This window comes from Halichondria panicea, chromosome 2 (genome assembly GCF_963675165.1).
Source record: "Halichondria panicea chromosome 2, odHalPani1.1, whole genome shotgun sequence".
Lineage (NCBI taxonomy): Eukaryota > Metazoa > Porifera > Demospongiae > Suberitida > Halichondriidae > Halichondria > Halichondria panicea.
The window spans coordinates 7518928-7535395 of NC_087378.1; the positions used below are offsets into that span (position 1 = coordinate 7518928).

The 16468-nt window shown below is 41.9% G+C and overlaps 2 protein-coding genes across 3 annotated transcripts; one reads left to right on the plus strand and one right to left on the minus strand.

Moving 5' to 3' along the window:
- Nucleotides 1-58: 58 nt before the first annotated feature.
- On the minus strand, nt 59-16386 carry LOC135331652 (GREB1-like protein). 2 transcript variants are annotated; one of them, XM_064526877.1, is made up of 14 exons: nt 16023-16386; nt 14970-15146; nt 13915-14003; nt 12817-12966; nt 11983-12198; nt 9760-11593; nt 9237-9437; nt 7692-7949; nt 6846-6993; nt 5222-5715; nt 4660-4909; nt 3445-4165; nt 2996-3140; nt 59-2492 (listed from the first exon to the last, which is right to left on the minus strand). In XM_064526877.1, exons 2-14 carry the CDS (start codon nt 15083-15085, stop codon nt 1637-1639), a joined length of 5478 nt encoding a protein of 1825 aa, XP_064382947.1. In that variant the 5' UTR covers nt 15086-15146; nt 16023-16386; the 3' UTR covers nt 59-1636. The 2 variants fall into 2 exon arrangements, with proteins under 2 accessions (XP_064382947.1, XP_064382948.1); XM_064526878.1 differs by lacking the exon at nt 16023-16386 and adding an exon at nt 15360-15517.
- Nucleotides 112-1188, plus strand: LOC135331656 (mitotic checkpoint protein BUB3-like). The gene has a single exon (XM_064526881.1). It carries the CDS (start codon nt 112-114, stop codon nt 1090-1092), a length of 981 nt encoding a protein of 326 aa, XP_064382951.1. The 3' UTR covers nt 1093-1188.
- Nucleotides 16387-16468: the final 82 nt, after the last annotated feature.

Here is a 16468-nt window from a genome sequence, read left to right on the forward strand (position 1 = left end):
TAAAGGCTTATCCAGTGTTGATTGGTGTGTGTTAAATAGAATCACACGAGGCAAGCAATTTGAAACTTTCTGGACAAAAAGACAGTTACAGCATCTAGTACAGAGTTAATTATGCCTCAAAAAGTTGAATTTGAATTAAACCAGCCACCTTCAGATGGAATTACAAGAGTATCTTTCAGTCCTGTGGCTAACTCGTCACAGCTGCTCGTATCTTCATGGGACAACAGTGTGGGCCTCTACAACATCTCACAGAACAATCTACAACACAAGTACACGCACCAGTATGCCGTGCTCGACTGCTGCTTCTATGATCCCTCAAAATCGTTTAGTGGAGGACTTGATCGAACATTGAAAATGTACGATTTCGCGTCTCAGACCGAGAGTGTTATAGGCTCTCATCTTGATGCCATACGCTGCGTTCAATTCTGTCAAGAGCTTGGCCTTGTGATTACTGGCTCCTGGGACAAAACCGTTAAGCTTTGGGACCCACGAACAAATCACAATGTTGGTATGTACGATCAAAACGGAGAATCGGTGTACACTATGTCTCTGTGTGGAGATCGAATCGTCGTGGGAACGTCGAACCGGAGAGTGCTTATCTGGGATTTGAAGAACATGCAATTTGCTGAGCAGCGAAGAGCTTCTAGTCTCAAATACCAAACCCGTTGCATCCAGTGTTTCCCCAACATGCAAGGGTATGTGTTGAGCTCTATCGAAGGCAGAGTGGCGGTGGAGTACTTGGATACCGACCCTGAAATACAGAAGAAAAAGTACGCCTTCAAATGCCATCGTCTCAAGCAAAACAGCGTTGAGAATATCTATCCTGTCAATGCAATCGCCTTTCATGGAGCCCACAATACTTTTGCCACTGGAGGTTCAGATGGTTTCGTGAATATTTGGGATCCCTTTAACAAGAAGCGACTTTGTCAGTTTCATCGCTATCCTGCTGATATCTCGTCTCTGGCTTTCAACAAAGAGGGCGGTATGATTGCCATTGCTTCTTCTCCTGTGCAGTGCGTGGAGGGTGAAGAGAAACAGAAGGATGCAGTCTACATTAGGTACATCACAGACTCTGAAACACAGCCAAAGTAGAACTAACTAACTTTTCACAGTGTTATAACACTTTTTCTGTCTTTACATGTACCTCTCTAAATTGATTGTTAACTCTAATTGATTTATAGTGTTAAAGTAATGTTGTTCATTTAATTAATTTTATATACAGCATTGTTAATTATATAAAGCTGCAAAGGAGTTGATCTGAGGAAAAAGGGGTGGGGCTAATCTACAGCACATTCAGCACCTCTCATAATTGATGAGGTAGAGAATACTGTCATGCATTTACCTACCCACATGCATGCACAAGGAAATAGTTATAAAATTATTATTTATTACGAAGAATTTCCTGATATTAATTTGTATTGTTTTTAATCAGTCAAAAGTGATAAAAAGAAAATCAAAAAGGCACACGTATATTATGGTGGTTCAATACCAGAGATAAAATAAAAATGGGGAAAAAATAAGCAAAGAACCTGTATATCTGGATAAACTTACATGACTAAATGTGGGTGCCTATAAGATGAATTAATGGTGATTTGAATGGCTGATAATACATGTGAAACACAGCTAACTGATGTGATTAACCTTCGTAACGTCCAATGAAAAAGAACAATGGGTTCATTTTGTCCGAGCATGCAGTTTGATACTCGTCTCTCAAGCGAAACTTCCACTTCTCTTCGAGATCCAACCTTGCTACTTCTTGTACCAACGTCTTACAGTCTCTAGTCACAATACACAGACATGCCCCGGGGACGAAACTGAGATTGCTGATATGCTCACTTCTCAAGCGGCCTTCGCAGAGATACAAAAGCAACCCTCCAAATTGTACACTCGCATCGCACGACGTAATCTTTTGTTCTACTCCCGAGTTCTCCGCCAAACGATCCGACTTTACCATGGTTACGTGCGTCTTTGGGCCGAGGGTTACGTAATTGTCGATAACCAGCACAGGATGAGAAGGAGTCAAGGCGTGTGGGAAGAGAGACTGACTCTTGTGAAGGAGGTAGTGCTCCATGAGATAGGGACCCGGGTGAGGCAGATGCGAGGACGAATCATGGTGGAGAGAGATCACCACTCGATCAATGTCCGAAACAAGACTAGACACGCTTGAGTGCAGAGGATACTTGTTGCCCCCAGTTAGTATATGCTTTTTAACAATCGCCACTTCTTTGCACAGTTTTGTTTGCAATCCAGCTTCACGCAAGGCTAGGTTAAAGCCGACAGCTGCAGAGTTGAAAGAGAATTGATTGTATCCAATCTCTGCTGTTCGACTTAAATTGATCATGATGAAATCGTGACAGAGGTCAAAGTCCGAGAGATTATTTGATTTGGTGACATCTTCACTCCAAGTGAGAACACCGATGGCAGCGTACTGTAGACAGTCTGTAGATCTCTCTAAGGTTAGTAGCACCTCAGACATGTTGAAGTTCTCACTCCTGTGGGTGGAGAGAGACAATTAAGTTTGGACATTGATTAAAAAATCAACAAAATAATGGCTATAAGAGAAGACCCTCAACTTGTACAGCTGACAAACTTGTAAAACTTCTGGTGGGGCTTAATACCGATCCTGAGAGTGGACTACATGCTAAAATACATTGTATAGCGGCATTTTGGCAACTCTTTTCAACTAGGCAAAACTTTTTCTGCAACTCAAAGAGATATGTTTAGATCAGAAATCTCTAGCTAGGACTGCCCAAAATCCACTAAAACAATCGATAGTACCGTATGACTGGAACATTAATTTTTGCGAATGAGTAATTTGAACCGACTTGGCGTCTCAGGCGATGCTACTACAGCATTAACGTTACTTCCACCGGGAAACTTAAATTTGGCGGTCTTAAATTTGGTACCTTAACACTCGCCAAATTTCTCCATTATAATCATAGTATACATTGTAAGTAACTCTTGATTGTACATGATCATCACAGCACACACTTACTTTGTTTCTGCGATTCTTTTCCACATGACAATGTTGTCGCTCATGATGGTCACCATTGGCCACGTGGTGTGGGATGAGTTATCGTGTTGGCTGTTCAGCTGATAGTTGTGCTGGGCAAAACTCTTGATGATGTGATAGGTGGCCCCTAAGAAAAAATAATATAAAGGTACAATAAATATACAGCTAGCTACGTAGCTATTTAACTGTAACCGAATAATTATGTGCTAAATAAGAGTGTTTACGTAGGTAGGTAGGTAGGTGTCTGTTCAGAGTACATTACATACGCTATTTTGTCAAAAACAGGCCGAAAATACACATTTGATTTTTAACACATCATCTGAAAAGCATCTCTCTAAGCTTTCAAAAAATCATCAAATTAATGTTATTGGACCAACGGAACCAAAGTTATGGCCATTCAAAGATGCTCTATTTAACGCTAGGGAACATACCTAATCCCATTGCCTCCTTATCAGGTACAGCCATGATGACCAGGTTAGGCCAAGCTCTGCAATATTTCTTGAACTGGCTCTCCACAGTCACCAGTACTTGCAGGTTCTCGTAGCCGGCATGGCCAAGGTTGAACAGTCCAGTCGTGTCACGGCCCAGAGTTGGAATAAACACAGGTGACCGAACTTTCAACTTAATGTCCTTGTTCCAGTTAATATGGGGCAATTTGAGCAAGTAGAGATACTTTCTCTCTCCATCATTCACAACCGTACAGTGTTTGGCTTGTGAAGATGGTATTTGCCACTTAAGCGTAATGAAGGAGCCTTCTTTTACGGGGAACTTGGAAGTTAGTACCTCAGAGCCGTGGCTGGCTTTCAGTTGAGAACATTTGGTACAGGAATGTGACACATCGTATGCCATATAAGGGGAGGTGCTTACAGTGATGACAGCTGGCGTCTTGGTGGTGGACTGTGAAGCCATGGTGACAGACGAGGGGCATTGTACATCTTTGGAGTCTACTCCATTACAGAGATGGCTGGTTAAGTACTCGAGTGTAACTATCTTGCTGTGCTCCATGTTGTGCGTGGTCGAGTGGTCGGAGGGTGTGTCTTGAAGGAAGATGCTGTCCACAGGCGTTCCTGTTTCTATAGTGACTCCCTTTGAAGATCGCAGGTGATCGTGTAGGAGACGAATCAACATGTGCCAAGCACCTGTCTTGCCAACCTAACGGGATGGAAATAGTACATAGACGACTAATGGGATGGAAATAGTACATAGACGATCATTCATTAAAATGATGTCGGCATTCTTACTTAACTAAACCATAAACCGGTAATGTTGAAAAATAACTATTTGATCAATGTACGAGAGAATAGCTACTAGCCCCCCTCAGCTGTATAACGTATCCCCTTAGCTGTATAACGTACCCCCTCAACTGTATACGTACCCCCTCAGCTGTATACGTACCCCCTCAACTGTATACGTACCCCCTCAACTGTATACGTACCCCCTCAACTGTATACGTACCCCCTCAGCTGTATACGTACCCCTCAGCTGTATATGTACCCCCTCAGCACCCTCAGCTGTATACGTACCCTCTCAGCTGTAATGTACCCCCTCAGCCCCCTCAGCTGTATACGTACCCCCTCAACTGTAATGTACCCCCTCAGCCCCCTCAGCTGTATACGTACTCCCTCAACACCCTCAACTGTATGTACCTGTGGTGGTCCTGACAGTAGAAACCTCTTGACTGCCCCTTGAGTAGTTTGCTTGCCGACTGCGTCCAGGTGAGACCTGTCATGACTACTGGAGGGCTTACTCCACCTTAGATAGTGTAGACTCTGGTTGTGAGGGTCAGGGTCGAAGAGGGGGGTTCTCTTGTACCCCCCAGACCATGTGACCCCCTGAGCTGGGGGTAGGAGTAGGTGCTGCTGGGGGTTCTGACTCGACCACACATGGTAGTACGGCCTATGGGGGAAGGAAATACATACAATGTTCACTTTTTCCCCGATAATTATAGCACACACTGCAGTATAATTATTGGCTGAAAGAATAATAACAAGTACATAATAAATCATTTACGTTTGAGCCACAAAAGAGGCATACATTAGTTGAGCAAACTGAATGAATGGAGAAGGCCTAGCTTACCACATGGTGGGCAAATTTGTGTTGACTTTAGTTTTTTGAGGATTTGAAATAGCTAAAAAGTCTGGGCACATCATTGAAGGAGTGTACATTACTGTGTAGTTGACTATGATAATTATCACTATTCACGCCTACCTTGATAGCAGGCACACTTTATTGTGATTCATTTCCTCGTCTCCCTCTTCTTCATCGGAATCAGAATCCAAGTCTGCAGTATCCCCGTGCAATTCCATGTCCTCGTCAACTGGCGGTACCGTGAATGGGCTCTTGGAAAAATCGGTACTGGAATCGGTACTGGAATAAAAGTGGTTCTCATCACTCGGTGGATCAATAGTGACCGTTACAGTTCCAGTACTATTCAACCCACACTCTTGTGAACTTGGACTGGGATGTTCGATATTCCCGGTACTGGCATGGGACTCAGTCGAGCTCACACTACTAGTCCTAGTAGCCCCAGGCCGCCAGCTGATGACACGGCCTTCTCCTTTCGTTGTTTGTTTGGTTTCTTCACAGAAACTGCTTTTGCGGCTGCTCGAGGAACTGCTTGTCTGGTGGGCGGGGCCATTGGGTGGGGTCTGAGGGGAGGGGGTGGTGTTAAACACTGAGTCTGTCTCTTCAGTCTTCATTGGCTGCAATAATTAAGAGGGGAAAAAAAGTTTATTTTAATTTTATGACATGCATAAAAGGAGCTTGTAGCAATTAAATTGCATGTCTTTCTCTTACGTGCATGTGTGTGTGTGTGTGTGTGTGTGTGTGTGTGTGTGTGTGTGTGTGTGTGTGTGTGTGTGTGGGTGTGTGTGTGGGTGGGTGTGTGTGTGTGTGTGTGTGTGTGTGGGTGTGTGTGTGTGTGTGTGTGTGTGTGTGTGTGTGTGTGTGTGTGTGTGTGTGTGTGTGTGTGTGTACACACAATCTCTATTAAACTCTCCCGGATGTAATGTCTACCTCATTGCATTAATCAAATTACCGGGCAGCTTGTGTGGGCTAGTGTAAAGGAGTGCTGTGTCTATGCAGTCCCAGTGAAGGGACACTGCACACAATTATGTACACACTCAATTATTATATTTTAGTGCAGATACATTACTGATCCCACTTCTTATACATACATGGGCATAATTGTGATTTGAATTATGTTGTTTATCGGCTTAACATTATTAAGAACATGATCAACACACCAGTGGTATTTTGATGCCCTAAACTGTCTGCCTTGTAATAAACAGTACATGCAGATACCATTAATTTGGAGTCGTATCTATGCGCCACAAGTCATCTACAATTAGCGCTCTTAGATCTTCTCCATGCACTTTTATTACTAGGCAACTACGTACGTTTTACAAATTAACTCTTGTCAGTAGTACTACGTAAAATTATATATGCTTGAAGTCATTGTACACAGATCCCTATTATAGTAAGCATCACTAAATTCCATTTATGTTGAGTTTGACCTTCATAATAATAATTGCCCAACTTCACTGAAATTCAAAATGTATATACCATTGGATTCCTTGTTAAAAAGCGCTTCTATCTATATGCTTGCGAGGTGATAAGCTTCAACCAACTAAAAGTCAGCATTTTCCTGTAGAAGTCCTAGGCATACTTGTCAACCACATAAATCACGAATGAAATGAAGCCATAATTGACCACATAACTTCCAGGGCTGAACTCTAGACTTTTATTAGCCTCCTATACAGTCGACCGAACAAGTAATAAGGAGTGGGCGTGGCGTGGGAACGAGGTTCTATAACAGTACACACGTACTGACCTCGTCTTTGTCTTCTCTTCCGATTCTGACAGAGCTCTTTCTCAGAGGAGTGTAGTAGCCATTGAGTAGACTGAGGTCGTACTCATAAGTGGCTCGGTGGAAGGGGGTGAGGGGGTAACAGAGCCGTAGATCCACCCATCTCAATGACCTGGGGGTTAAAAAAGCACATAGAACATGTGTGGAATAATAGTCGAGTGTTTAATTGTTATGCAGAAATCAAGCCCCATTTTTAATCTCAAAAGCCAATTTCCTGAAATTTGCAAGCATGAGAACCGATTAAACTTAGGAGTATCGTTTACTTTGACATCATTCTATATACTTCTATCTAAGTGCTTTTCAAGGGTCGCAAAAACAGAGCTTGAATGACAATCAGAATTGTGGTTGAGCCACTTAGTCAGTTGTGAATAGCAACCATTGTGGCAGGCTTCCCTCAGACAATACACAGGCCACCACAATTAACCTCACACACATAAAAAAAAAAGAAGAATGGCACTAGAATGTAGAAAATGATCAAAGCCAGAGGAGGTCCGACATGCGTGCACGAATCACTACAAGTTCAGTGCATTGATGTCATTGCGGTCACGTGATAATGCTTGGCCACAATGCACTGAACTTGTAGTGATTCATGCACGCATGTCGGACCTCCTCTGGGTCAAAGCTAGCTACATAGGGGAGTGGTGGTTAAAATGCATGCAGAGAGTATAATGGTGTACAATCATGCGTTCAAACCAAGTAAGCTAGACAGACTTACACAGACTGGAAAAATTAGGGCATAATTATTTTAATGAGTGTCTACAGATCTACTTGCCCCCCCCCCCCCCCGAGGTAACAATTCACATCTCTTACCTCGGGAATGTGAGTCCAGCTCTAGCCTGACCTGCCAGCACTACGATGCACGGTACTCCCTCAAGATCTCTGTAGCAAGTCACATGACCGTCTTGACCACGCCCCTTCTGAGGGATCCGTTGAGCAAAGTGATCAGAGACTGACAGAAGATGAGATCCGTTGTCAAATATGACCTCGAATCGAAATTGCAGTCCAAGAGAATTTCTCACTCTTTTTAGAGATAGGTAGAACTGATGACCCGTGTCTGAGTCATGTGACCTATACGGAGAACATCAAAAAGCGTGACTTACGTATACATTAATTGTATAATACCCAAAGAGATCCAGTACTCAGTACATCAAAGCACAATTCTGCACAATCGTAATAAAAATTGAATTTGTCCTAGCTATAAATCAATATTATTGGCCCAAGACAGTCACAGCACGTGCTGGCGGCATCACACTGCTTATACAGGTCTACAACGTAATGTACATCGAGAATTACTGAATCACAATCCAAACACATAAAACATTATTATAAAAATACCAGCCACCATTAATATTTTACCCCACTATTCTGTTATTCTGTACCTACACATATCCGCGGACAACACCCAAGACTACAAATTAAACTAGAAGCACATGTTCAAATGCTTTTTGGTTAGCACACCGTTCATTGTCTAGCCACATCATTAAGCAGACCTCAGGGCATACCGAGGTACATAGCTAATTAGTCAGAGTGCAATGGCTGGTGTGTTGTTGACCAAAACAACAATAACAGGTCGTGTATTCATGCCCGATGGTCCATTGTTGCCAGTAAATAGAATTAGCTAAACATATATGAGGGAAAGAGCTGGAACCCACTGGAACCACTTAAAGGTACCCCAAGGTTTTCCTAACATGATTAGAGGTTAATGACTGAAGCCAAATCTATTGGTACCCATTTCAGAACAGTACACTTAAGCAGCTGTAACTGGCATGTTGTTATGTAAGGCCGTTTATGCTGCACACATAATTATAGCCATTAGGTGAAACAAAGTTTTTGTTTGGATTAAGTGTCTACCAGACAAAGCACATTAAACAAGAGAGAGTTACATGCTCTTTAGTAATTATCTAGTCCATAATAGGAATTAAAATTATACGTGTTATTAGGCAAACAGCAACTGCCCACCCCCGTTAAGAAAAACATAGCTACAGGTAATTGCAGTCGAGTTTAAGGTTTAGGTGTCTTGTAGTGGTGTTCCACACACACACACACACACACACACACACACAATGACCTATATACATGTACGTACAGCTGTATGTACACGTGTATTAAGGTATCGTATGATAGACGACAATTGGTCTATAAATGGACGTACAGGATTGTTGGGTTTGAGATATGTCAGTTCTAAAAGAGTGAGTACTGAGCTGATGAGCAAACAGTAAACCCCCCCTCCCCCGTTTTAGCTATCGATATTCCAGTCGAGTTTAAAGCTAAAGTGTCTTGAAATAAGGTACCATTATACACACAGACAGTGATTGATACTGCAAGTGTTGTACTGTACGATGGGAGGAGGCTGACCTGATGAGCAACATGCTCCCTTGGCCTCGTCTGTTGAGCATGGGGCCGTTGACCAGCTGTGTGATGAGGGACAGTGTCTCCGGTAGAGGGGAGGCACAGGAAGTGGGTGGGGCTTGATTCACGACTGCTAGTAGACAGGCAATGTATTGATCCAACAGCTGCTGTGCTCGAAGTGAAGTCAAGCTAGTAGATGAGGCAGAGCTGCAGAAATGCATAATAATATTACATTAAAAAAGAAATTTTTTAATTGCTTGTAGCCTTAAATTTGAGAACACAAGTTTAATTGTTAGATGCTTGTCAGTGTCAATTGCACAAAACATAGCCAAGAAAAAAGGTAATTTAAAGTCTTAATTCCCTCAAAGCTAAAATACCCCAGGCAATCCACAATACACATTGTACATACAGTCACGCATAATATTATATATTATATGCACACAATCAACATAATAATTATAGGTACGTAGGTCATGATCATTTTGTGTCTTCATTGGCACATGCATAATAATCATATACGTACTCTTACCTTTCATTGAGTCTTGCAGCTGACTTGTAAAACATCTCCTCAAAACACACGTCCTCTTTGAAGGCCACTCCCAACTCAGCATCTTCCTTCCCTGAATTATCGTGCGCCCTCTGAAACGTGTGAAGGGAGCAGAACTGACCATTCGTCTCTCCGTCACTTGTAGGCGACTTGCTCGGTAGCCAGTGAATCTGATTGGTCGTTGGTGGGATCAGACAGCTGCTAGTTTGAAGGGAGTACGGATGAGAAGAAACGTTGAGAATGATACAATTTGTTGTGTTACTCAATAGCGACAGTGAATCTGAAATCGGGACGGAAGAAGTTTCGGATAATTCCGATGATATTGATTTACCGGCCGATGGAAAAAATTTGCTTGCAATTTTCGTAGTTAAATGAGCGTTTTCGACAACGACTAAATACAGAGTCTCTCTGTTGTTTTGCACATCGTTGATAAGACCCTGAAACTGCGGTGCTTCTTGAGACATGTTACAACACACCACTCGTCGTCTGCTTTCAGTTTCGTAATCAGAGTTTGTACGAGAGCTCGAGTTATGGTTGCTGGGGGAACCGCTGGCTTTGTTCAGAGACAGGTCTTCTAAATATTCAACTAGTCCACTTTTGAAGACTTCGGAAACTGTTTGAGAATTGAAGCTTGCATCTGGAGGACAAAGGACTCGAAAATCAACATTTTTGAAGTGTTCTATTTTCGTTTCAGAGTTGAAACTGGATAGAATTTTTTGGAGTAAAATCACAGCCATATTGTACTGCTCTTGAAAAGGCCCACTGGGCTTATGCTCGATGACATACGAAGATGCAGGAACAAGTGATTCAGCTATCGATGCTGACATTAATCTAGTCGATTGTTGATCTTTCGTTTCAGGGCAGTAGAACGGGATCTGTACGACATCCTTCAAATTCCTTTCAAACCGTCGCACAGCCGACAAAAATTCATTCGAGGGGCTAATTTTAAGCGAGGGTGGTCTTTGGGGAAGGGACACTTGCTTCGATTTGATTTGCTGTCTTTTCCGTTTCGAGTCAAAACTAGCTGCTAGCTCCGCTTCTCTGAGTCTCAATACTTGTAGAGGTTCGATCATGAGTACGCAAAAGTCAACGGTAGCTGAAGTATGCAATGCCATGGCGACCACATAATCAGGTAGATTTGTGCTACTGTACTGTAAGTGGTATAAAACATGAATCAGTCCGTCTGTCAAGTTGTGGTGAGATGTCCGGATTTGAACTTTGCCCTGTGTGGGGTAGACGACCATTCGAGAGAGATGCATCAGCTGAGATTGCACATACGTTGATTCTGACATCTTCCTATGCTTTTTGTTATACTGGATCCACTCCGCCTCTCCTGCTTGTGCATAGTGGATCATAGTACGGAGGTTCTCAACGTTTATAGCCTCCCCCGGCCGAAGAGAATTGAGATAGCAGATGACCAGATAACAGACGCTTTCAGGCGACAGAGAATCGTGCATGCCGTTAAGAGACTGCTTGCAGAGATCGTGCAGTTGATTAGAAACGGTGATGTTGGGGTGATTAAGTACAGAATCTGATATATTACCGAGACATCTAAACAGGACTAAATGCAGTTTGTCAGGTAACAGCGGAGGAGGGATCTGATTGGTCGCTGCTATATGCGGGGAGGTTTTGCTCGTAGCTACCAAACCCGGCTCGCTACTAAGCGAAGACTCGACCATGCGGCGTGGTAGTACTTGCGGTGATGACAGACTGTACGGTACTACAGCTTTCGGTAGCGAGGTAATGGGTAGTACAATGGTTTGAGGGGTCGAAGTGCGAGTACTGGATGCATTAGAGGAAAGGATGACAGACTGACCTGCAAAACACAAAGGGATAAATCTGTGTTAACTTATTCATTTGAATGAATCCATATTCATGAATAACAAAGATTCTTTTGTGTACAATAGTATTGAAACCTGTTCTAGTATACAGTGGATTCACTGAAGCAGTTGCTATTAATAACTGTAAAGCTAGAATGGGGTTTTGAGGGGAGGTTATGTATAGGGAGCAATGTACAAATAGCTGATGCTCATTTGACATTTCATAGGATAATAAAGGATAGTTTAGACTTGAAATGCAACCAAAACAAATTGTTAATCTTATCGTGATAATTACTAGCAGGCCGATACACAAGTAGAAACATTACACGATCTACGTACATATGTGTATACATCGTATTTTATGTAGTCTACTATTATTACATACCTGCTGGGTATGAGATGAATTTGATTACAGGCGATCGTTGCATCTGGCCGCTCCATTGGTCAGAGGAGATGTGTGTATGTGGGGGCGTGCTGGGGTGTGAGGAGGGTGATGACGTGAAGCTAGGGGTGAGCGGGACACTCTCCGATAATCGAGGTCGTTTGACATCAGGTTCGTAATGAGAATATTCTATCATTCTCTTGCCTGTCTCGCCAATATCTATTGAAGGGGAAAATAAAATTGAATTTTAAGAGAAGCAATTAACGAGAAAACTTTCACCTTGATGAAATACACACAATTAATCTATTTTCTAGATTTTTCAACAATTATTGATAAATAAACTTAATTAGCTAATTGACAATAATTATTAAAATGAAACGTAGATTGTGTAGGTGATTACGATATAATTATAATCACTGTGCAGTTTGTTCAGAGTCACACAAACAAGTGGGACGGTGAAACTTTGTACCATAAGTAACTTTACCCACCCACTGTAGTTACTATAGTTATGAAAAATCTCTCATTTCAGTTGCAATTTCAGCAATCAGAAAACCCTGGCACTACTCGATGGATAAGTTACCCTAAGATTGAGCAATCACATCTTGTTAGTTTTCAGGCCAGAATAAGTCATAATGACTAAGTCGATTAGTAAAACCAACCTCCCACCATCTTCTACCGCCATGCACTCTATAATAACAGATGCTGATCGAAGGTGCATGCTTCTTACACAAGTCTCAAAAACCAACACTTTTGCTCAAAATCTAAACTGGCTTTGTAAACAAACTTCCCTAAGGCAATACACAGCAGAGGAGCTAAGTAACCACAACAAAAACGCACCTGTCGATTTCTTAATACTGTCTGCCCCCCCCTTGAGTTTCGTCATTGGGAGCATGGGATAGAGTAGCCCTGGTGGGACTTGTGAGAGAGGGGAGGCGCTCAGTAGAGGGCTGGAGGTGTTGACTGAAGGACCAGCTGTAGAGACTTGACCTATACCGGGGGGGGGGGGGGGGAGGGGGGTAATAAAAGACAAATACTCACACGTAGGTAGTGCAAGAATGGCAGTAGTTTCATTGCTACCATATTGAGTATTAAACACATTGCCAGTGTGGACTGCACCACATACACTTCAATTATCCCAGAGTGACAAAACAAGCTGTATACTTGCTACATTTTGTTCTGAAGTGGTACATCAAACTAAAGGTGTCGATACCATTTCCCACCACATTACAAAACCATCCTATATAGAATTGAATTGGGCACCAATGCACGTAGGTACAAATTGCATGCAGTGATGTTAGCGCATATTGCGTCTAGAGCCCAGACAACACTCCAACCAGACAGACTAAGCACACACAATCAAGAGACTGGCATATGTACGAGGTATAGTCAACACCTGTGCACGCATACTTGTACTTGTTGTCACAGTTGCCCAAACATTGTCTATTAGAGACTCTACAAACAATTTAAAGAGAGAGAGAAAGTCAAAAGTCGATCCACACAAGTGGAATACTTTAAGAATTAAATTCATTAATTTCACCTATGAATGTATTAATTGCATTGCAGGGTTGATAACGAGCACATTACTTCACCTACTTTATGGCCGGTATAAACAATTTAATTAGAAAATTAGAATACTGGAAGTAGCCAAGGCAACTGGAAGCAAGCCCTCGCTATGATGTACACAGAACACATACCATTTTACATGATTACATTAATATTGACTGTATGCCAGAGTGTGTATAACACACGTACACTGCTGTTATTACAAGACACTGCATTTCAAAGGCAAATCATCAAGTGGTGAATGGTGCCCTATATACAATAACAATTGTACTTTAACCTCTACCTAGTACCTACGCATTTGGACCCCACAATATCTGGCAGCTGTACGTGTATCACACGATACACCTGGCATGCAGTTACAAGAACACCCACCTAGTGGTCTCCATGACATCCCTATGTTCCCAAACATAGCCGGAGAGTAGACAAGAGGTCCACCTTGAACAGTGGCATATAGAGGGTACCTGCATAATGCATACATTTTATTAACTGCCAACAAAATCCCTTGTTGCTATGAAGACAGACGACAATATAACACCTGGCCTCCCACTTTTGTTGTACGTGTGTCTGTGGTTTTGTATAAGATTAATTTGGATAGGGCCGATTTCTATTATCACAAGAGCTACTAGGCTATAGATCGACTAGAACGCTAGACTGTATAAGGAAGCTCAACTTGATATAATACTGTAACAGTGTGGATTCTACAAAGTAAATATAAGGCATCAGATAACATTACAATACTAGAGGTTCGTATAATAAAAATTTAATACTTAATTAAGCACTTGTATCCGATTGTACCATATAAATGCTAACAAGAAATTTGCATGAATACGTACTTTACTTAAAATTTAGTTATGACTTGTACATCCAGGTAGCCTAGACAACCGAATAGAGAGAGTAAAAAATTTAGCAGAGCAGCTAAAGTATGTAGCAGTTGTCTAACTTGTGACCATAGGAACAGTGACAATGTTGCACCTAGCGGGCCTAATGCTTTCAGACACACATCGCTAACAATTTGCAAACTATGGAGATGGAATGTGTTGGAGAGAGCAGAACAGTGATACTGAAACTTTTAGAGGCAAACTCCCAAACAGTCATCGTTATCTCTTCAGCAAGCTTCGTCCTGGGCGATACAGGGCATGAATATTGTTGATGACGGTTTCGGGACTTTAAAATGTTTGTCTTTTCAATAGGACCAACTGAGTGTGGGTGTGAGCATTGTTTAGCCTAGGGTCATGTAGACAGTGTTGACCCCATCCAGGTTCAAAACATAATTATTGATTAGACTGTGAGATTAAAGATCTTTTCTGGAAGAGCAAGCAATAATAGCAGAACTTGTATTTGTACTGACTTTGGGGTCTGCAACAAACTGTATAGTCTACAGTGCAATGTTAGCTACTTACAAGAGATAGCTATCTATAATTATATACCTTAAAGTTGCTCCTGCGGTAGGTTGTTGCATGTAAGGGCCAATGGGCGAAATGGGAGGAAGAGTGGTTGAAATGGGAGTGCTAGGGGCTGACCCAGATCCACCCCCGCTGGACATCTTTGATACGCAGAGAAGGGGAGTACACTCACTCAGTACTTGAGGGAATAATGATGGTCACCTGCAGGAAACATCATATTAACTCCCAAGATAAAAAAATTGCTGTATTTATCGATAAACAAAAGTATACAGAAACTATTCTACAACGGAACACTGGATAGTGGTAATTTTTGGGAAAGGAACAAACGAGAGCATGAAACACTTGGACAATCTTTCGATCTCTTTACTGAGGTAGGATCATATTTCAATTGTTGATAATTAACTTTCGACTTACCGTACTAGCCAAAGATTTCGTCTTGAAGTGGGTTTACTAGCTATTTCAAGTGGTTAGTCGAACAGTCTAGTATTAACTCGATCCTCAAACTAAATGGACGCACGACGTATAACATTAATACGCCCTCTCTCTAAATTTCACTCAGGATATTATATACTCGTATTTTGAAAGGGAAAACAGAGATGAAAGGGTGGGGTGTGTCCCTTTATTCATGGGGAGTCTTAAATGGGTCTTTGACACAAAGATGATGGATTGCAACAAGATCAACAAACACTCCCATACAAAGAGAAACATATACATTACTAATCGTGGTTTAGTTCTGGGGCTAGCCACTCTGATTATTATTGTTAATTGTTAATAAACAGGACAATTTCGTGATGGATCGAGGCACCTTATTTACGAATAACAATGGATCTAGGGAATTTGCATTCTCTGCTCTGTATTAAACACAGGCCAGGACTCTGCACATTGCATAGCATGATAGCTAGCTAACAACCACAGTTTACTCATTACTGTCAGTGAGAACCCAGCAACAACAGTACTGCAGTAATGCAGATCATACAATACAGTCTATAAAGTTATAGCTATTATTATAAATGATCTCTCAGTACAGTGCTAGTGCAAGTGAGATATTATCACATGGAAATTAATTATCATTCTTACTTTATGCTCTCACTATTCTCTGTCCTCTTGGATGCTTGCTTGAGTTATTAGCTATCTAAACAGCAGAGTAGAGTGTCTTACTATACTGTACTAGTCTGTCACTTTAGCTCTAGCTAGCTGGCTACTGTCATTGCAATTCCATGACACAGGCTAGACGATCATCTATCAGTAGACGTCATGCGTGAATAATTAGGGCTATTTAGCTCTGTCTGGGATTTTGATAAGCCTATCACTGATCATTTATTGTCTAAACCAAACACACCTGTTGATACTAAGAGCCAGATTCTAGCTGGCTAGAGCAGTTTCATTTGCATGAGCCCTTGCATTTAGGTGCATTTTTCTAATGAGCATGGTGGAGGTGGTTTGCAGCCAGACCCAGAAGCCTATCTTGACTAGACAATACCATAAACAGCCAGTGTTCCGTGTCTATGTCTAAAGCAACCGTG